Source organism: Misgurnus anguillicaudatus, chromosome 23 (assembly GCF_027580225.2).
Source record: "Misgurnus anguillicaudatus chromosome 23, ASM2758022v2, whole genome shotgun sequence".
Classification (NCBI taxonomy): Eukaryota; Metazoa; Chordata; class Actinopteri; order Cypriniformes; family Cobitidae; genus Misgurnus; species Misgurnus anguillicaudatus.
The window spans coordinates 30763867-30785482 of NC_073359.2; the positions used below are offsets into that span (position 1 = coordinate 30763867).

General features: G+C 37.3%; 1 protein-coding gene and 1 long non-coding RNA gene across 3 annotated transcripts in view; one reads left to right on the forward strand and one right to left on the reverse strand.

The window, feature by feature from the left end:
- The window catches only part of LOC141359253 (uncharacterized), a 452145-nt gene that overhangs the window by 123013 nt on the left and 307516 nt on the right, over positions 1–21616 (forward strand). The gene's annotated exons all lie outside the window — the stretch shown is intronic.
- LOC129433577 (uncharacterized) lies at positions 15368–20942 on the reverse strand. Of its 2 annotated transcripts, XM_073862055.1 has the most exons (7): positions 20597–20942; positions 19759–20454; positions 19574–19667; positions 19328–19427; positions 18944–19197; positions 18320–18784; positions 15368–18235 (listed from the first exon to the last, which is right to left on the reverse strand). In XM_073862055.1, exons 2-6 carry the CDS (start codon positions 19797–19799, stop codon positions 18551–18553), a joined length of 723 nt encoding a protein of 240 aa, XP_073718156.1. In that variant the 5' UTR covers positions 19800–20454; positions 20597–20942; the 3' UTR covers positions 15368–18235; positions 18320–18550. The 2 variants fall into 2 exon arrangements, with proteins under 2 accessions (XP_073718156.1, XP_073718157.1); XM_073862056.1 differs by lacking the exon at positions 20597–20942 and having other exon boundaries at positions 19759–20572.

The following is a 21616-nucleotide window of genomic DNA, read 5'->3' on the forward strand; positions in this document are numbered from 1 at the left end:
ACCACCAAGCTAGAGATTTTAAACATCCTTAATCCACACTTTCTATCAAATAGTCTCCGCTTGATGGATCAATCCGACCGCATATGTACTGCAATAAACAGGTATTCGGCGACGCGGCTTTTCACATCAAAGGCCGACAGGCTATGCATTTTGGAGAGGGGCCGTTCAATAATCCCCCTATATTTTTTTAAAATCCTGGCGAACAGGTTGAGCACTTTTATATAGCCTACTGTGTTGAGCAAAGAGGCTGCACAGTTTGACCAGAGGGAAGCGGCCGCACATCAGACGGGGTTGCTATAAAACGTGCAATGTATTATCCATTATCAGACCGGCCCTCGCAGCCTCAAAACACTACCGGCCCACTACCGGCCCACTGGGAAATATCCCGACTTTCCCGATGGCCACTCCGCTACTGCTCACATTAATCATCAATAAAGTATGCTGTGTTGGATTGATGTAGTTATAACGCCTCGATTGCAATACAAACACATTTAACAAGAAAAATCAAAAACAGCTTCAGCTGTAAAAGTGCATGTTTCATTGAAAGAGCTGATCAAAACTTTACAAAAATTCATCATCTAGATGTTATAGTTGTGTTTATATTTATATATTGATAGAGAATCTGAAAGATTGAGTTAATAAACAGAAATTCATTTATGAGAATATGAGCTGATTATAATCACTAAATAAGACACTTAATAGATGAAAATCACCTGAATTGTTTTCATTTCTGTGTTTCTGTCTGCTGCTGTTAGATATGAAATAAAAACATTGCAAGTGAATGAGGGAGAATCTGTCGATCTGAAGATTGATACTGACATACAGAAAGATGATGTGATAGAGTGGAGATTTGGAGAAACTCTCATAGCTGCAAACAAAAGCCCCATTACATCTAATGATGATCTATTCAGAGATAAACTGAAGCTGAATCATAAGACTGGAGATCTCAACATCAATGACATCAGAGAGGAACACACTGGAGTTTATAAACTGAAGATCATCAGAGATGAAAAAACCTTATACAGGAGTTTCAGTGTGTCTGTCAGATGTGAGTACCTGAAATCTTTCAGTATAAAAATAATTTTATGATCATCTGTACTCTGTTGACAGTATACTGTAGATGTAAGAGTGATTTATGACTATTAACTTACAGTGGAGATTTTCACACTGTTTTTAACTCTGACTTATCTTCTGTTTAAACCTGATTTTAACTGAAGATAAAGCTTTAACTTTAACTTTGTAAACTTTTTACATGTGTTATATTAAAACGGTTAACGGAGACAAAACATGAACTCTGTGCATCCTTCGTTTCAGATATTTTTTTGGGTTATAAAAGTTGACAACTACATCACTAATATCTTATATGTAAGGGATAATGTAGAGGCAGCCGGTAGTTATTGGGAAATAAGCCCCGACAGTGTGATCAGGACCCGACGCTTATTACACGGCTACTTGCCACATAAGAAAAAAAACTGGACATGAATATGAATTTGAAACATTTTATTGGCATATTTGTTTTAAATTAACATTTTTATCCTTCCGCGAAACTTTGCACAGATGCATAAAATGATCGTAATACCTTATTAAGATCCTCTGCTTCATACTTGTCTGTCTCCATTTTTTCTCTTTTAGCCAGTCTTTGAGAAGTTTTAATGCCCATTCTGTATTTTTTTGTGTGTTGGCTTCGTAGCTGTCATGCTCTATTTCGTCAAGTTCAGTCTCAGTAACGTTAAGCTGTCTGTGTCTTGTCGTGGTTGTCGAGTGTTTGTCACAAGATGGCGCCAAACAGACAGCAATCTTTATTGGCGCGGAGCGATTTTACTCGTGCAAGTAGTGCCGGCTATGCGTTATTATTTTGGAGCGGTTATTATTTGAAAAGAACGAACCTGCAAATGTCTCAACTGACCAATCAGAATCAAGCATTCCAGAGAGCCGTGTAATAAAAATAGTTAAACATTGACTGAATATTTAGTGAATTACTACCCTCTGTATTAAACAGCTATTTTATTAAACAGCAGATATTTTATTAAAGTAATTTACCCTTTTTCTGCATATAGCACTGATGCTACAGAGGTAGAATTTTTGTAGCACAGGCCAAATAGTTGTAACACAAACATAAAACTTCATCGTTTCCATTAAAGGGTCATATTTTGTGGCTAAAAAGCACATTACGTTGTGTATTTGGTGTAATATAATGTGTTTTTGTGCTTTATGGATCAAAAAACACGTTATTTATCACATACATTTTTGTAGCGGCTCTAAGTCCCGCCCATTTGTAACAGGTCGTTTTGTACAAAGCTCATTGTTGTGAGAAAGTGCAGTGTCAACGGGTGTGAACTGATTGGCCGGCTATCCAGTGCGTTGTGTTTGGCTGAATTGCGTAAATGGAAATGTGACGCACTATACCATGTTTTGAAAGATGATGTCCCAAAGCAATAGTTAAAACCAGGAGATACTATCATATTTACTGCCTTATCAATACGAGCCTAAATCTGACAATAAAAATAACAAACAAGGGAGAGGGTGGGGGAACAAAAGAGTTTATGGGGGTGGTCCAGGTTGGGTGGGACTGGGTGGGGAAGGAGTCTTATGTCCACTGGGTGTGGGCAAGTGCTTAAGGTACTGGGAGGCAGGCTTGGGTAGAGACACATGAGGAACAGTTTCAGGGAGGACAAACTGAGGCAGGGTAGAGACGGGAGAGACAGGGAAAACAAAAGAGAACAAGGCAGGGTTTCAGGGAGCAAAGGGGGTAGGTATGGGAATTGGCAGTGGAGACGAACTGGGGAGCAGGATGGGGTGCGGCAGCTGGCAGCAGAGGCGAGACAGGAACCAAGACAGGGGGTGGTGCAGCCGAGACAGGGGGTACTGTTGACTTAAAAACCTTGGAAGAAATAGTACAACATCTTAAAGCATCAAATTGCAGCCTTGATACGCTCCCCACATCCTTATCAAAAAGGTAATTAATTGTTTAGAAACTGATCTCTTAAAAATAATAAATACCTCTCTGCTCACAGGTACTTTTCCAGAGTCTCTAAAAACGGCAGTTGTTAAACCTCTCCTAAAAAAGAGTAACGCCTGTTTCACACATACTCCGTATGCAGTGCGTTTGCAGTGCGTAATTTTTTACGTAGCCATGTTAACAGGTTAGAGCTTTCACACAGCATACGTATGCGGTCCGTCCTGTCCGTTGCAGATGCGGTGCGGTGCAGCAGTGCTGCGATCGTTTCGGCAGCGAGTCTATTTTTGCTGTATACGGCACGCAAGCTGCACGCGCTGATTTAAAGTGATAGCGCATGTTTTGTGGTCAGAATGAACACGGATTTACACAAAAAAAATTTTTCTGTAATTTTATTTGTTTAATCCCAGTATGAAGCAATTAAGGCAAAGCACTTACCACGAGTTAAAAAAATGATATATATAACATCTTGTTACATATTCTACCGTGTTTATATACATTGCATATACATAAAGTATGCTTTACCATTGTTTAATTGTACTAACATAGCCTTTTAGTTTTTATTTGTAAAACAACAGTAACCAAATTTATATTGTCTTATAACAATATCCATAACCATGGAATTTTTAGTTAAACTAAGGTAATACAAATCATAATCAATCTGAGAAAAACCGTTTTGTCAACCGTTAAAATTATGGTTAATTTTTCTAAAGAGAACTATACAAAATGATCTGTTTGATAGACGGGGAAGCGGACCTGTCAATCAGCGCTATTATAACAGAGCGAGGCGAGAGACGAACGTGCTCAGTAATATAGAATAATGTGTTGATCTTGAATGATTGTAAGAATACATTTGCTTTAAATATAATGTTTTTCATACAACGTTTTGGGAAATAATAATGTTTTTTTTTTTCAATTGTTATTGAGCTTATTTAGACATGTTGCAGTTATAACAGCGTTTGGCGTATTTACCTCAGAGTTTGTTTCAGTAATATTGCTGTTTTTCCGGTAATAATAATACAATTTGCATGTCAATCTTGCTTCCTTGTCTGTTTATTCATGTCATTATGCTGTTATTTTAATTATTTGAGAATATTTCTTGCCATATGAGCTTCATTCTCGTTATATAAATACTCTCGTCTATGCAAATATATAAATAGTATAGGAAATGTAGCCTATAATGTAACCATGCATGTCACCTATATTTTCTCTTCAAAAGTTATAATGCTAATTTATATTTATGATATATGTGGAGATAAATAGACCTTTGATCCTTTCATGTTTCCTGACCATTACACTAGAGATTTTAAACATCCTAGTCTATCAAATAATATCTAAAGTATATTGTTTTGTGAAGAAAAAAACACAGCAGGCTATTATATAGTTTATTGATGAGGCGCTTTTCAACAGAAAGTGTCAATCACCTGATTATTTGATACGCAGAAGCAGCGGTTAGCAACGCACTGCAAACGGAGTATGTGTGAAAGCACAACGGATGTTTGACGGATCGCACCGCATACGTACTGCAACACGCACCGCAAACGCCCTGCATACGGAGTATGTGTGAAACAGGCGTCACATTGACAAAATCATACTTAGCAACTACACACCAATCTCAATTCTCCCTTTTATAGGCAAGATCTTTGAAAAGGTTTTTTTCAATCAGCTGAACCAACTCAAATGGCAATCTGGACAACTTTCAATCTGGTTTCTGTCAGCAGGGCCGCCTTAACCTAATGTGAGGCCCCGGGGCTAAGAGGTTTTGTAGGCCCCCCTTCCCCTCGATTTATAGTCTCTTTTTTAAGTGTAATATCTAGGTAATCTACATCACAAAATGCATTAGTTTCTTTCGAGACATACAACAGTGAGTTTTCCCTCTCTGAGCCAGAAAACACCATAATATTGTTATTAACATATCACTGAGCCCACTTGAGCATAAACACAAGACATTAGATTTATTTAACAACCACACACAGCAACTTGTGGTGAAAATAAAACCAAAATGTGTAAAAGTTTATATGTTTATAAGCTTTATGTTTATATAATTTTTGGAATATAATTTGCAGAAAATTGCCACTCACTAACTAAATGCTCACCACAGTTTTAAAAATATAATAAGTTAAGTGAAAATGCATTAATGATAACAAAAGATAAGTCTTTATAGACAGAATCTTGTTTTTTAATCAGTGATTTATTTTGTAGGCTATTGAAGATATAGTATGCATTGTATTTAGTATTTATGCATACGTGTTGATACATAAGCATGTAAAACGACCAAGTATGAATATGCACAAGACAGACAGGGAACATACCTGTATATAAGATCTTTAGATAATGAGATTATAATGGTGCTATCAGGGGATGATCATTTGAGATGGTTTTGTCGCTCTTTACTTTCTTAGACTTGCACCTTTACCGTTGCGTCTCTTTCTCGTCTTTCTACCAACAGATATGTGTAGGCCTACTGTGAGCTGACGTTGCGTCAAACTACATCGCTCCAGCTGCGCACGCGTCACTGATATAAACGCGAGTAAACTTAAACTTTATAACAACTAACAGCATTATATGCGGGAACTCCTTTCTTAATTTAGCGGCACAGTTTCTTGTGCACGGGTCAGAGACTTCTGCATGCCAGAGACTCAGCTGAACCAGCACAGAGAGCGAACGAGCGAGCGCGCGCACGAAAGAGAGAGAGAGCTGCACCTCAGTAGTGCTTATTATGAAATTTCAGATATTACTCTTTCATTTGTTGGTGGATTATTTCCTGTTTCTCTGTCACACTCAGTCTAACGTGCAGGAATGTCAAGTTGACAACGTGCACTTAATTACATTACGCGGAATAAAAAATATGTTACGTCCCAGATAGCAAAAAATATCCGCAGGACTTCTTTTGCCGCCAGCCCTAAGCTGTCGGCTATAGGTGCGTCCCGCTGACATTTTATTTCACGTTAAGTTACAACGGACCAATCAGCAGCCATGTAACGTGCAATTAGAGTGATTGACAGAAAAACCGACAAGTTACAAAACAATATGACATTATCAGCTCGTCATGAACGCAAACTTGGGAGGCCCTTGAACTTGGGAGGCCCCTGGGCTTCAGCCCAGGTAAGCCCGTGCATTAAGGCGGCCTTGTCTGTCAGCATCACAGCACAGAGACAGTGCTCATAAAGATAATAAATGACATTTGCTTAAACTCTGTTTCGGGTAAAATATCAGTGCTGGTGCTACTAGATCTTAATGCTGCCTTTGACACAGTAGATCACACCATACTCTTACATAGACTGGAAAACTGTGTAGGGCTCTCTGGGATGGTCCTCAAATGGTTTAAGTCTCACCTAAAAGGGAAATGTTACTATGTGAACATACGTAACCATAAATCTGAGTGGACATCCATGACATGTGGAGTCCCGCAGGGCTCTATTCTTGCACCACTTCTGTTTAATTTGTATATGCTCCCACTTGGTCAAATAATAAAGAACCAAACTGCTTACCACAATTTTAGTTTTAATTTAGATTTAAGACTAAAATTTATTTCATTTTAAACGTACGTAATTTTAGAGTCTGACCTTAATTTCAGCAGTCATGTGAAAGTGATAAGCAAATCAGCGTACTACCATCTCAGAAATATAGCCAGAATTAGATGTTTTGTCTCAAGACAGGACTTAGAGAAACTTGTTCATGCTTTCATCACCAGCAGGCTGAATTATTGCAATGGACTCATTACTGGGATCACTAAAAAGACACATCACACATCACTCCAGTCCTCAGGTCCACACTGACTTCCTGTTACATTTAGAAAAGATTTTAAAGTATTGTTACTCGTTTATAAATCACTTTATGGCTTGGACCCAAATACATAACATATATGATAATTTAATATAAACCTAACAGATTACTCAGATCATTAGGATCAGGTCAGTTAGAGATACCAAGGGTTAACTCAAAACAAGGTGTCAGCATTTAGTTATTATGCCACCTCTAGCTGGAATCAGCTTTCAGAAGAGATCAGATGTGCTTCAACAGTAAACACTTTTAAATCTAGATTAAAAACACATCTGTTTAACTCTTCATTTACTGAATGAGCACTGTGCTGCTTCACACTGACTGCACTTTTAACTCAAGTCACTTTTACTCCTGTTTTATTCTTTTTAACATTTTAAACTGTTTTTATTAAAATTACTTTTTCTTTATTTTTGTTTTTATTGTGATTTTATATGTCTCTTGTTTTTGACACATTTTTTCCCTTAGATTGTTTTCCGATATCTATGTAAAGCACTTTGAATTACCTCTGTGTATGAAATGTGCTATACAAATAAACTTGCCTTACCTTGCCTATATACTGATAGAGAATCTGAATTTATGAGCTGATGTTTATAATCAGTAAATAAGAGACTTAATAGATGAAAATCAACTGATTTGATTTCATTTGTGTTTCTGTTGCTGCTGTTACAGATGAAATAAAAACATTGCAAGTGAATGAGGGAGAATCTGTCAATCTAAAGATTGATACTGACATACAGAGAGATGATGTATTAGAGTGGACATTTGGAAAAACTCTCATAGCTCATAACTCTCATCATATATTAATAATCATATATTCTTGAAAAAAGCGATTCCTCACATATTTCTGATCTTAAACTGTTAATATTTGAAAATTTTTTAGATTTTAAAGCTTAAAAATTGTAATTTCGACACAAAAATAACACCACATCATGTCCGCACTCTAAGTAAGCAGAGACATAAAGATCGCTCGCATTAAACATCAATAAAGTATGCTGTGTTGGATTGATGTAGTTATGACGCCTCGCTTGCAATACAAACACATTTAACAAGAAAAATCAGAAAGAGCTTCAGCTGTAAAAGTGCATGTTTCATTGAAAGAGCTGATCAAAACTTTACAAAAATTCATCATCTAGATGTTATAGTTGTGTTTATATTTATATACTGATAGAGAATCTAAAAGATTAAGTTAATAAGTAAGGAATAATTGACGACGGGCCATTGAATTATAAGAAAATAATGCACACCAAGGTGGTTACACCGCAGGTGTGCATTATTTTCAAATAATTCAAAGGACCGGAGTCAATTATTCCGCTTATACCACGGTTACCACAAACATTGCTCTGGTGCCTATTTTTAAGACATTTGAAAAGTTAGGTGTGCGGTTTACAGAAAAATAATCAACACCCATAGAACATTTCTCAGCCAATCAGAATGCAGCATTCAACAGACCCGTGGTATAAACAGAAATTAATTTATAAGAATATGAGCTGATGTTTATAATCAGTAAATAAAACACTTAATAGTTGAAAATCACCTGAATTGATTTCATTTCTGTGTTTCTGTCTCTGTCTGCTGCTGTTACAGATGAAATAAAAACATTGCAAGTGAATGAGGGAGAATCTGTCGATCTGAAGATTGATACTGACATACAGAAAGATGATGTGTTAGAGTGGACATTTGGAGAAACTCTCATAGCTGCAAACAAAAGCCCCACTACATTTAATGATGATCTATTCAGAGATAAACTGAAGCTGAATCATAAGACTGGAGATCTCAACATCAATGACATCAGAGAGGAACACACTGGAGTTTATAAACTGAAGATCATCAGAGATGAAAAAACCTTATACAGGAGTTTCAGTGTGTCTGTCAGAGGTGAGTAACTTAAATCTTTTAGTGTAATAATGATTTTATGATCATCTGTACTCTGTTGACAGTATACTGTAGATGTAAGAGTGATTTATGACTATTAACTTACACTGGAGATTTTCACACTGTTTTTAACTCTGACTTATCTTCTGTTTAAACCTGATTAAAACTTTTTACATGTGTTATATTAAAACGGTTAACGGAGACAAAACATGAACTCTGTGCATCCTTCGTTTCAGATATTTTTTCGTTATAAAAGTTGACAACTACATCACTAATATCTTATATAAATAGTTAAACACTGACTGAATATTTAGTGAATTACTACCCTCGTTATTAAACAGCTATTTTATTAAACAGCAGATATTTTATTAAAGTAATTTACCCAGGGCTGTACATTCACTTTTTCTGCACATAGCACTGATGCTACAGAGGTAGAATTTTTGTAGCACAGGCCAAATAGTTGTAACACAAACATAAAACTTCATCGTTTCCATTAAAGGGTCATATTTTGTGGCTAAAAAGCACATTACGTTGTGTATTTGGTGTAATATAATGTGTTTTTGTGCTTTATGGATCAAAAAACACGTTATTTATCACATACATTTTTGTAGCGGCTCTAAGTCCCGCCCATTTGTAACAGGTCGTTTTTTACAAAGCTCATTGTTGTGAGAAAGTGCAGTGTCAACGGGTGTGAACTGATTGGCCGGCTTTCCAGTGCGTTGTGTTTGGCTGAATTACGTAAATGGAAATGTGACGCACTATACCATGTTTTGAAAGATGATGTCCCAAAGCAATAGTTAAAACCAGGAGATACTATCATATTTACTGCCTTATCAATACGAGCCTAAATCTGACAATAAAAATAACAAACAAGGGAGAGGGTGGGGGAACAAAAGAGTTCATGGGGGTGGTCCAGGTTGGGTGGGACTGGGTGTGGAAGGAGTCTTATGTCCACTGGGTGTGGGCAAGTGCTTAAGGTACTGGGAGGCAGGCTTGGGTAGAGACACATGAGGAACAGTTTCAGGGAGGACAAACTGAGGCAGGGTAGAGACGGGAGAGAAAGGGAAAACAAAAGAGAACAAGGCAGGGTTTCAGGGAGCAAAGGGGGTAGGTATGGGAATTGGCAGTGGAGACGAACTGGGGAGCAGGATGGGGTGCTGCAGCTGGCAGCAGAGGCGAGACAGGGACCAAGACAGGGGGTGGTGCAGCCGAGACAGGGGGTACTGTTGACTTAAAAACATAGCACATAGCACAGAGACTGCACTTTTGAAAGTTTTTAATGATATTTTAATGTCCACGGACGCTGGAAACACCATGGCTCTAATAATGCTGGATCTGAGCTCAGCATTCGATTTTGTTGATCATGGTATCCTCTTGTCGCGCTTAGAGAAACACGTTGGTTTACGAGGCACCGTACTTGACTGGTTTCGATCCTTCTTATCCAACCGAAGTTTCTCAGTAAATATCGGAAAGCACTCCTCTACCGTAGCACAGGTGATATGTGGTGTTCCTCAGGGGTCAACTTTAGCGCCGCTGTTGTTTTCTATATATATGTTACCTATAGGCTCTATATTTAGAAGATTTGGAGTGTCTTATCATTGCTATGCTGACGACACGCAGCTTTATATACCTTTTAAGCACAATGATAAGTCTGCCATAAATCAACTGATGGACTGCCTTCAAGAACTGAAGGCATGGCTCAATAATAACTTTCTACAACTGAATGAGACCAAAACTTAATTAGTCCTTTTTGGCCCTACGGAGAAAAGTGATCTGAGCAATGTGGATTTGGGTTCTCTCGCTTCATATCGTTCAGCGGCTACAAAGAATTTGGGTTTTATATTAGATAATGACCTAAAACTGAACAAGCAAATCAGTGCAGTTGTTAGTGCTAGCTTTTATCATCTACGAAAATTAGCGAAAGTTAAACCATTCTTAAGCAGGAATAGTTTTGAGATAGTAATCCATGCATTTATTTCATCATGGCTCGACTATTGTAATGCGCTATATCAAGGGCTACCGGCTTCATCGATCCATCGGCTTCAACTGGTGCAAAACGCAGCGGCCCGTATGCTTACAGGCACTCGCAAACAGGATCACATCACGCCTGTATTACGTTCATTGCACTGGTTACCTATCCAGTTTCGTATTGATTTTAAAGTCTTGTTGTTTGTGTACAAAGCATTACACAATCGTGCCCCTCAATACCTCACTGATTTGATTATTGAACACAAACCAATCCGATTGCTCAGATCACAGAATAACCACATGTTACGAGTACCCAAATCCAGACTGAGATGCAGAGGTGACAGAGCCTTTGCGGTAGCAGGCCCCAGGCTATGGAACAGATTGCCATTATATATTAAAACAGCGTCCTCAGAGTCAGAGTTTAGAAGGCTTTTAAAAACGTATTTATACTCTTGTGCGTTTAATGTTTTGTAAATGTTGATTTTTATTTTTTGAAGATATGTTGTACAGCACTTTGGTCAACCAAGGTTGTTTTAAATGTGCTTTATAAATAAAGTAAACTTGAAACTTGAAACTTAAAAACCTTGGAAGAAATAGTACATCTAAAAGCATCAACTTGCAGCCTTGATACGCTCCCCACATCCTTATCAAAAAGGTAATTAATTGTTTAGAAACTGATCTCTTAAAAATAATAAATACCTCTCTGCTCACAGGTACTTTTCCAGAGTCTCTAAAAATGACAGTTGTTAAACCTTTCCTAAAAAAGAGTAACATAGACAAAATCATACTTAGCAACTACACACCAATCTCAATTCTCCCTTTTATAGGCAAGATCTTTGAAAAGGTTTTTTCAATCAGCTGAACAAATTCTTAGACTCAAATGGCTATCTGGACAACTTTCAATCTGGTTTCTGTCAGCATCACAGCACAGAGACAGTGCTCATAAAGATAATAAATGACATTTGCTTAAACTCTGTTTCGGGTAAAATATCAGTGCTGGTGCTACTAGATCTTAATGCTGCCTTTGACACGGTAGATCACACCATACTCTTACATAGACTGGAAAACTGTGTAGGGCTCTCTGGGATGGTCCTCAAATGGTTTAAATCAGGGGTCTCAAACTCAAACTGGCTTGGGGCCATTTCTAAGACAGAAATTTCATCGGGGGGCCGCAGTGTTATTTTAACGTTCAAAGTACAATATTTCTGTAAATGTCATGTTTAATTTCTATTATTTAATGTATAATAATACTTGAAAATATATAAGCAGTGGTTTTGTCTTTTTAATATACATTACTTTATAAAAGTAAGTAAATCTTTTCTTGACCTTATCTTAACTAAGACCTATTTATAACCTTGCACTAAACTAACAAATTAAATTTCTGTATACATTTATAAACTATTATAAAAAATTACCACCAGTAAGTGTTTCTGTTTTGATTTATTTTGGATTGTTTTCAGTCATAGTATTGACTTATTATGTTCTTTGTTATTTCAGTTTTAATTAATTTTCTATTATATGTGGGAAAATATTAATAAGGGAAAGTGATCCCATAACTTTTAAATGGGTAGTCCATGTTATATAAGCTAGTTGGACAGAAAAAAATAATAATACTGCTCTATGTGTAATTGAATAGTAAGCTACATGATATTATATTATACTTCATTATATATAGCAGTATACATACTTTTATCTTCTGTACATTTCTCCACATCTTTTCTCTTTTCTTAACCTGGGCACTTTGATGGCTCTTTTCTTATCTGTAGTTTAAAATGTGTTGCATTACATTTACTGCTCTGCCTCTCTATGCGGTGTCTCCATTAGATGCTGTGACTTGTTGATGAGAACTAACACCATCGCAGCTCGATCTTCTCTGAGTAACAGCTGAGTATCCACCCGGAAGTAACAAATCTTCTCTGGAAAAACACTACAAAGTCCCGACAACATTAACTGATCGCATGTTTACAATGATATGATTGACGCGAGGTTTAGTTGAGGAATTAAAATCCGATCACGCATTCCGTTATCCTCGACATACGGAGCGCGTGGTTCATGGCTGCGTAGCAACGGGTGACGCGACCCACGCCACGTAGCGCAACTTCCGCTCCCGATCACTTTGGAAATTAAATGCTTTGACTAGTTTTAACGCGTTGTTAGACGCGACATGTGAACGAACACTAGAACGTTTAAATCAAAAATCAAACGAATATAAAACAAAGTGAATGAAAATTTTTCTGCGGGCCAGATTATGTTATAATTTTTGAAAGGTGACGCGGGCCGCAGAGAGGGGGAGGGCGGGCCGCAAATGGCCCGCGGGCCGGGAGTTTGAGACCACTGGTTTAAATCATACACAGTAAAATTTGCAGTGTTAAATTAACTCTATAAGAGTTGAAATTAACACTGTGCCCGAGTGTATTTGGTCCCACTCAGAATTGGTGATAAACTAACTCTAGACATAGTGTTAAATTTTAAGAGTAAAATTAACTCTATTTTGAGTAGAAATGTAACACTAATCAACACCAAACAGTGTTACAACAATTAACACTATGGGGAAATTAACTCTGTTTAGTGTTAATTTGTCACTAATGTAGAGATAATTTACACTTTTAATGATGAAAATTAACTCCCTAAGAAAAATATTTTAACACCTATTTTGTGTTATTAAAGGTTAAAGGTCAATAAAATAAACACCATTAAGTGTTAGTATTTCACTCTGTAGTGTAATTATGTTAATCTGTTACAGTGTAAAATTAACTCTAAAAGAGTGTTTTTTATTGTCAATGACACTGTAAAGTGTTACCAAAAATATTTTAGTAGTGTAGGGCCCTATAATTTCCGCGATCACGGAATCGCGGACGGAATCGCGGAATTGGCTAATTAACACGGAATCTAGTATAAACGCGGAATTTCGCGGAATTTTACATATTTTGAATAAAATTATGTTTTTGTGTGGGAGACGAACGTATGTCTGGGGGAAATGCAGACCGGGGGAAGTAAATGTGGGCGACACGCCCCCTCCCGTCGTTTCAGACCTCCTCCAAAACACTGAAACCATGGCGAAGCGGCTCTCCACGACTCAGCTTTCGTCAGCGAAAAAATTAAGAAATTCGACGCTAAGCACTTAGTTCCGAGCAGGTCTCACATGACTTTTATGTGACCGGAGAACTGTTAGTTGGGAAGTTTAGTCAACACTCTGTTCACGGTGAGCGCAGAAAGATACATGCACTCTCTCATCCATGTCTGTCTCACTGTACCTCTCTCATGTGCACGCGCTCATGCATCTGTCCGAAGTGCGAACACAAATCCTCATGCATTTGTTCAGTTTTATGCATTTCAAGCGAGCTGAGGCAAACTAACTATCCCTCGCATTTAAAGGGGGGGTTTAATGGTATTTCAAGCATTCTGACTTATTAACACAGTTATAGAGTTGTTTCCTCATGCTAAACGTAGGCACAGTGTCAAAAATGCAGTTGGGCGTGTTTCAGAGTATTTCTGTGCCGAATGCACTTCGCCAGGGTTCGTACAAGTTTCGGCTAATTTTTTTCGATTACGGTTCTGACGTTTCAGGGGTTTTCGATACGTATCACTTCTTTATATGGGCTTCCGCCGGAAAACTTCCCCTGGAAAACCCCGCCCAGCCGTCAGTCAGCGGGAGACGCTAGAGCTTGCTAACAGCTTATCACGCCACTCAGCTTTGTTTAATTTCAAAAGTCAACAATGGCACAAGAAGAAGTGTGTTTTTGGATGTAAGGAGAAGACATCCAGCCTTATGGAAACAATGGATATAGTTTATTATCCGGATTAGCAGCGGAGTTTTGCGTGTGTGTTTGATGCTGTGGATTTTCAGAACCGGGTCATGACGAGTTACACGTGGTAAGTAAGACTTCTGTCTTATGTTGGAAATAGGCGCGTGTATATTATATAAATGACTCGAACATGTAGTGAATCATACGTTATAAGTGTTGTATAGTGTTGCATGACTCGTACTCGCTCCTCCCGTGTTATAACTCCTCCTTCTTCATTTTTTCGTACGTTATCGGAAAGATTCGTTAAAGCTAATATTTCTTTTATAAATCTGATTAAACTATAGACTCTTCAGAGATATAAAGGATGTCATACTACTCTATAGGTACTCCAGATTGATATCAGAAATGCAGAAACAGCGTGTGTTACGTGAGCTTTAAAATATAATCATCTGCATCATGGCGCCGCTCTCTGTCTCTCTTTCGCTCGCACGTGCAAAGAGCTGCATGCTCATGCTTTCCTAAGTCAGATCACTATCCTGTGTATGTTTCTAAAGTTATATGCATTTCAAGCGATTGTGTATAAAATATGGATCGCGTTCCGCTGGATTGATGTGTTTAAGGCACTTCTGAAGGCACCACTGCTTTGACACCTTGTTGTAGCCTCCTGCAACAACACTAAAAAACCAATGCATTGAATTGAGTTGTGTGTGCGCGTGCGCGCGCGTGTGTATGTGCGTGTGTAAATGCATCTTTTATAGTCATTAAGTAATTCTGTTATCCAGTTTTTCCCCCAAATCATTTACATTTTAATCATTAACATTAAAAGGCACACTCTTTTTATGACTAAAATAAAAGTAAAGGGTAAAAAATATAATTGCCAAAAATTAAAACGGATAAAACGGAATTTGCAAAAATTAAAACGGAGAAAACGGAATTTGGGAAAAAATAAAACGGAATTTGGGAAAAAATAAAACGGATTTTATAGGGCCCTAGAAGTGTTAATTTCTACACTTTTAAAAGAAATAATAAGTCTAATACGATGTCAAATTAACTCTTAAAAACATTTAATAAAACACATTCAGGCTTTAGAAACATACACATACATGCACAAAAATAAAAAACACAAACATCAAGTCTGCATGAAATGACAGTACGGCACTACATGCAGTGCAGAATCTGTTGTACCGTATTTCATCTGGATATCAAATGGTTTAAAATAACATAACTCCTCAACATTCACAACCTTTAAAACTCTGTCTGGGTGCAGTCTGACTTTAAATGAATGATAATGGTCATCAAAACATACAGTTTCCAGTAGTGTTCCGCATAACAAAACATTTTCATCTTTTACAGCAATGGTCTTAATCTTGCAGAACACTGGCATCTCAGATGCTACTTGAGTACAGATTATAAAATCAGGGCGATACTCAGTTCCATGGTGCTTGATCCACTTTACACAATAGATGAGATCTGACATTACCGCTCCAAGTCTGGAGGCCATCTCTTTACCACCTTTAAGTTCATGAGCGCCATCATCTTTCCTGGGCCAAGAGACAATCTATCATGGCTAAAAGACTCCCAATACATTGCCATACAACTCTGGTGCTTTTTGGCTAGTGTTTTAGTGATGTTTTTTAAGCTTTTCAATTGTGTTTTAAAAAATTTGTGTTTAGCTTCATAACGCATACACCACATGTGGAGAATTGGTCCAATTTCTCTTATGCTTCGTGGGTAGTGCAGCATGAAGTGATGTTTGGGTAAAAGATTTCGTTCTGGAAACAAGTTTTTAAACAGTTGGTGATGTTCAGCTATTAAATGTTTAAGATAAAAGGTCATGCCTTCTGTTAGGACTGGAGAAAATATGATGTTAACAATTTGAAGAAGTGAAAGCAAAAGATGCCAGTACTTATCATCTTGCTGTATTAAATCACCACATAATAGGGGCATGTTGCGCAACAAGCACCAAGATTGGATGGCATTTAAACCCAAATCATTGCTTCCATCAAACAATTTGACCATTGGAGGACGGTTCCGCTGCTGATTATAACCATAGTCAAAAAGCATGTATTCTGCCAGCAAGATCATTAGCACTCAGAAAATGAAGCTGAATGTATTGCAAAACAAGTTTAACCTCTAACTGTGCAACTCCTTCTAGAACGTCGTGCATTATATCCACTGAAAAATTGTTGGCAGTGTTGAAATATTTGAGAAAATTTAACAAACACACCCGTTTAACACCATAAATGTGAGGTAATGAAGAGTCAGTCCGTATTGTCTCACAGTGCAAAGAATGCATTTCAGTAGTTCGAAGTACAACTTCTGGGTTATCTTCACAGAACACAGATTGGAAGCGATCTTTTTCAAGGAGACAGAAACGACAGCAATATCGAGCCCCAAATGACTCAAGGAACCCAAACAAGCCATGTAAGCCAAGATTATCCCCAGTGACTTGAACAATCGTACCCCTGATACAATGTCCAGATACTGGATTCTGAATCCCTTTGATCTCAAGCACTTTCAAATCATTAACAAGAGGCTCAAGTATAGAATTAAAACCATAACACCTAATGTCCTGTGCATGAAAGAGGGCACATAAATGAATATTTACTAATTAGGAGTTCAAAATTGGGGGAAAATTCCTTAATATAAAACAGATTGCACCCAATTTGTGTACACCCTTTTTGGGACATCTCAAAATCATCATAAAATAGCTGAATTTGTAAAGCATCCTTTTCAGTAACAAATAAGGGATTACATTTAAAAGATGCATCACTTAGATCAACATAAACACCTTCCTTTGGGACATGTCTGGGTTTAAACAAGTTTGTTAGTTGTGGATTTTGTAAAATGGCCTTAAGTGTTTCTAAAATGGGAATATAAGAATACCTATCAGTTACAATAACTTGATTAAACGTTCCTGTGGTTTTATTTCTCCTGCTGTCAAATCATGTTCCAAGAACTATTTCTCTTGGTTCAACAGTTCCCCATTTTTCTGCAAACAATTTCTTTCTTTTGCCATCAGAATTTAACAACGTAAATGGGTTTTTTAGTTCCTCAAAAGAATTTTCTATTTTCCTTTTAGTACCAGTGTCCTGTGAAGATAGACAGAGCAAAGCTGCATCCTTAGCCTGACTATGAATTTCAGAAACAACTTCTTCCATAGATTAAACAAAACTATTTATAGCAGACTGACTTAATCCAGCAACGTTTAGTTGAGCAACAGCAGACGCACACATATCCAAAGTGCTCTTATTTGACTTTAACAACGCAGATGTTGTGGCCACTTCTCCAGCATTGCTAACCTGATCAAATGTTGCAGAACTACTCTCTGCATCTGCCACTGCAGTGTCCAAGTTGTCAATGACGTCAAAACTCTGGTCACTTTCTTCGGCATGTTTTATGTGTAGATGTTTCCGAAAACCTGAAAAACTACCAAACACTGAACCACATCCTGACTCTGCACATTTAAGGCGAAGATTCTTTCCAGGAACAAAACCATGAACTAATCTGAAGTGCCTAAGAAGTAATTTTGAACCATTGAACTCGGCCTGACAAGCAAAACACTTAATCTGGTCTGGATACCTTAAGCCACCTAGCTAAGAAGCCTTGCTCTAACCTCCGCAACACGAGGACTCTCTTTTACTTTGCCAACATCTATGTTGAACACAGTCGTCTGAATGAAAGTGTACATGTTGTGTAACATAGTGTTGTAATTAGTGCCAAATACAAAGTGTGCCTTAAACAGTTCGTCAAAGGCACCAAGAGAAGAGGTTGACTTGCACGGAATGGCATGCTGATCAAGAATGATGAAGTACTGATGAACTGCGTTCTTCTGAGGTCCCACAGCCAAGAGATAGGGTTGGTCACTCCCAGTGATGTTTCGAAGATGCTCTTCAATGTTTGTTCCACTCTGAGAAAACAAAGCAAATTGTAAAAAACTATTACTAATTCATAAAATAAGCAAATAAATTTAACAACCAAACAAAAAACCAACCTTCTTGAAGACAACAAGATGCCTCTCTGCTTGAGAAGCAAACACCTTTCCTGGCCTCTTCCTGCCTTGAGCAGAAGGTGGGATTAAATGCAAAAGCAGTAGTATGGAGGAGAGATCATTGTCCCAAACTGTTTAGACACAAGTTAGCAATAATGAAAATTAATGAACAGTACAAAAAATGCATTCTACCATAATGGTCCTTTAAGTGTTAATCATGATATTAACTAACTATTACTGAACAAATTCTGCAATATTTGAATTAACCTTAAACATCTTACCAAAATTAGCACTCTCTTCAGAGTCATCAGTGGGATGTTCAGCAGCTATCAGCAGTTCTTGCACATCACTGGTGGTCGGAAGATTTTTGCAATGCTGAATAACCTTTTTCTTGAACATGGTTGGCCACCTCTCCAGCAGCTTACCTGACACTGCTCCTCCAAACATCAGAACGAAGTCTTGTTCAATCTAACAAGTGGACAAAAAAATGACCTAATTACCTAAAATATGTTTCTGTGAGAACCAGTCAACATCTTATTAAATAGAAATCTATTTAAGCACTGAATCACTTTTTATACATCAGAAATAAATTTATAAAAATTGCTCAAAATTATTATGAACGCATACCAAGCCTTTAATGTCTTTGAAACGTGGAAAGACTGTCAGTATATTGTTCGACTGCACAGGGTCAAGAACCATGCCACGGCGATAGTCAAATGTCAACTTCATTTTCATCCTGACGGAGTCCTCATCAGCAGAATGCTTCATGAATGCAATTGCTTCCTTGCATTCATCCTCACTCAAGACAGCCTCTGGAGCAAATTGTGGTTCTCGTCTTATAGTTGGTCCACCAGACATCCCCTCAGCAGATGGTCCTTGTCCTGATGGTAAACACCAGAGCATTTTATGATCTTAAACACTTAAGTTTTTTCCTCATATCATCAAAGTAAACTTCGTACAGGTACAGAAAGTAGCTTAGAGGTCAAAAGATTTCTGAATTTGATTCTGTACCTTCAAATGATGTTCGTCTCTCTTTAGCCAAGCCTCTCTGTATAGTCTTAATTCTCCATGCTAAGTATCCAGTGCCGCTCTCACCATCATAGTAATGCTCCTTACAAAACAAAAATACAGAAATAAAAAAAACCTGAATGATTAAATAACTTATAATTCAGGAACAACAACTCTAGCATGGGTGTGCGTGATCAACAGCATTTAAAATGTCAGCATTTTTCAATGCAAAAACTGAGTGACACTTACATAGCCATTTTTGGAAAAGGGATCACTGAGGTAAGGAAACAAAGCCACAATTCCTCTGGCATATTTTTCTTTCACCTGCCTTGGTGGGGATGAACTGCATAATTAAGAAATTAGATTGGCTTAAAAACTATACAATGTTTAAAAGACAATTATCGTTTAATAATAATGATCATAATGCTGATTACCCATTTTTTTCTGTCATATCAGCGGCCAGGATGTTAACCATTTTTCTCCTTGTTTCATCCCCCAAAGACTTTGTTCGGTTGTATTAATTTATTATTTGCTCCCGCCTGGTTTCTGGATCAGAATGGATTCTACCAACTAAAAATCAATTGAGAAAAAAATATGGCATGTTAAGATATTTTATTGCAATTCCAGCATTATTTTAAATAATTATTTAACGGTATCTATTCTAAAAGTTTTATTTTTCTTTTTAAACTCCAATCACACATTTCAAATGTATGTTAACACTTCTCAAAATGCTCAAGTATTAAAATCTCGATCCCCACCTTTTTGGCTTCGGAATCTATCCTCATTCGTTTACTGGAAAGGCTTTCCTCAATGATGACTGTATCACGTGATTCATTGGAGTCAGTGGATGAAGAAAGTGACCGATCTGACTGCACAGGAGACGCTTGTGGAGAGGCAGATAGTACATCTGGGTGCATATACATTCATGTGGTTAAAAAAGTTTGCATGTTAGTAATAAGTTGAGGAAATGTCTATAACCTGTCAGATACAAACCTGGACCATGATGGTGAGAACTCCAAGTGAGGGATCCTTAATTACATCCTTAAACACATCATCATCTACCTCAGTCCCCAATTCATCAACAACCTTGACTCCCTCGGGCACAGTTGGGACACCAAATTTTAGAAAGGCTGAAAACAAGTTAAAGAGAAGTTAAAGAGAAACTAAACTGCTTACATTGTAGTTTTGACATGAATGGTCTTTAAAAATCTAACTTTAAGAAGCTTGCTGCTAAAATACAGCTAAATACACCTAAATAAAAAAAAATTTTACCTGCAGACAAAAAATCCTTCAGTTTTAGCTCAGATATTTTGACAAATTTTTGGGCATCCCCTAGTTTCACCTTAACCAGCATGTTCTGTAAGAATTTCACAGTTAACAAAAATGAAAAGATTGTGCTATGCATATAAATAAAGAGATAAACCGGTTCAACAATTTGCATAAACATGACAGTATGTGTAATTGTGTCCACAAGATAACAAAAAATAGTGTGTTTGACTTACACCAAAATATATATTATAAGTAGTAGCATTACAATATATTTTTAATACATTTACCTTCCTACTTTCCAGTCATCAAGTTTCAGCTTGCCTACAATAGAAATTAATTATGTACTATGCAATATTAACACAACAACTTCAATTAAACTGCTGCAATAAATTGAGCTAACGTTACAGCTGTGTGCGGTTTCATTTTCAATATTAACACACATTTCCTTTACCTTCAACACAGCATGCAAACACTGCCATTGCTGACAAAAGAAGCTAAAGTTCAAATTGCGTTATTTACACAACTTCTGCTGTGATTACATGAAGCAATTGTAACAGTAATAACGTCAAATAATACAGCGTTTTTTTTTATAACGGACTATTAATGATAACGTACTGTTTACAAAAAACAATCATCTATAAAAAGTCCGTGTAACCAACGTTTTTTTCTTGGTGTAACCAAAGTTTTTTTTCGTATAACCAAAGTGAAGCAACAGAGCACACGCAGAGTAACGTTTACAGCATTCTTCTTCGTCTTAGTGCAACTCTGAACTAACAGTACGACCACATCGCCCTCTATCGGGCGTTAATATAACTGCAATTATGAAGTTTGACCATGAGTTCGACCCAAGAAAACTATGTTACACATTTAATCTATCTAAACCACCAAGATTAACGTTATACCGATCTGTTTTATGATATTATTTGTTCCAGTTATTTACGCTAAACTCGAGTTAACGTGTATGACGTCATGCATGGCAACTCGACACATTTAAAACAATATTGCCTTAATTACACGTGTTAA

What these genes read in the sequence shown, in the direction of transcription:
- LOC129433577 (XM_073862055.1), bottom strand. Translation starts at nt 19,799, where the DNA reads ATGGTTAACATCCTGGCCGCTGATATGACAGAAAAAAATGG. An exon ending in GAGACGAACATCATTTGAAG is followed by an intron (nt 19,198 to 19,327) that starts GTACAGAATCAA and finishes GTTTACCATCAG; the next exon opens with GACAAGGACCATCTGCTGAG. An exon ending in TCAAAGACATTAAAGGCTTG is followed by an intron (nt 18,785 to 18,943) that starts GTATGCGTTCAT and finishes TCCACTTGTTAG; the next exon opens with ATTGAACAAGACTTCGTTCT.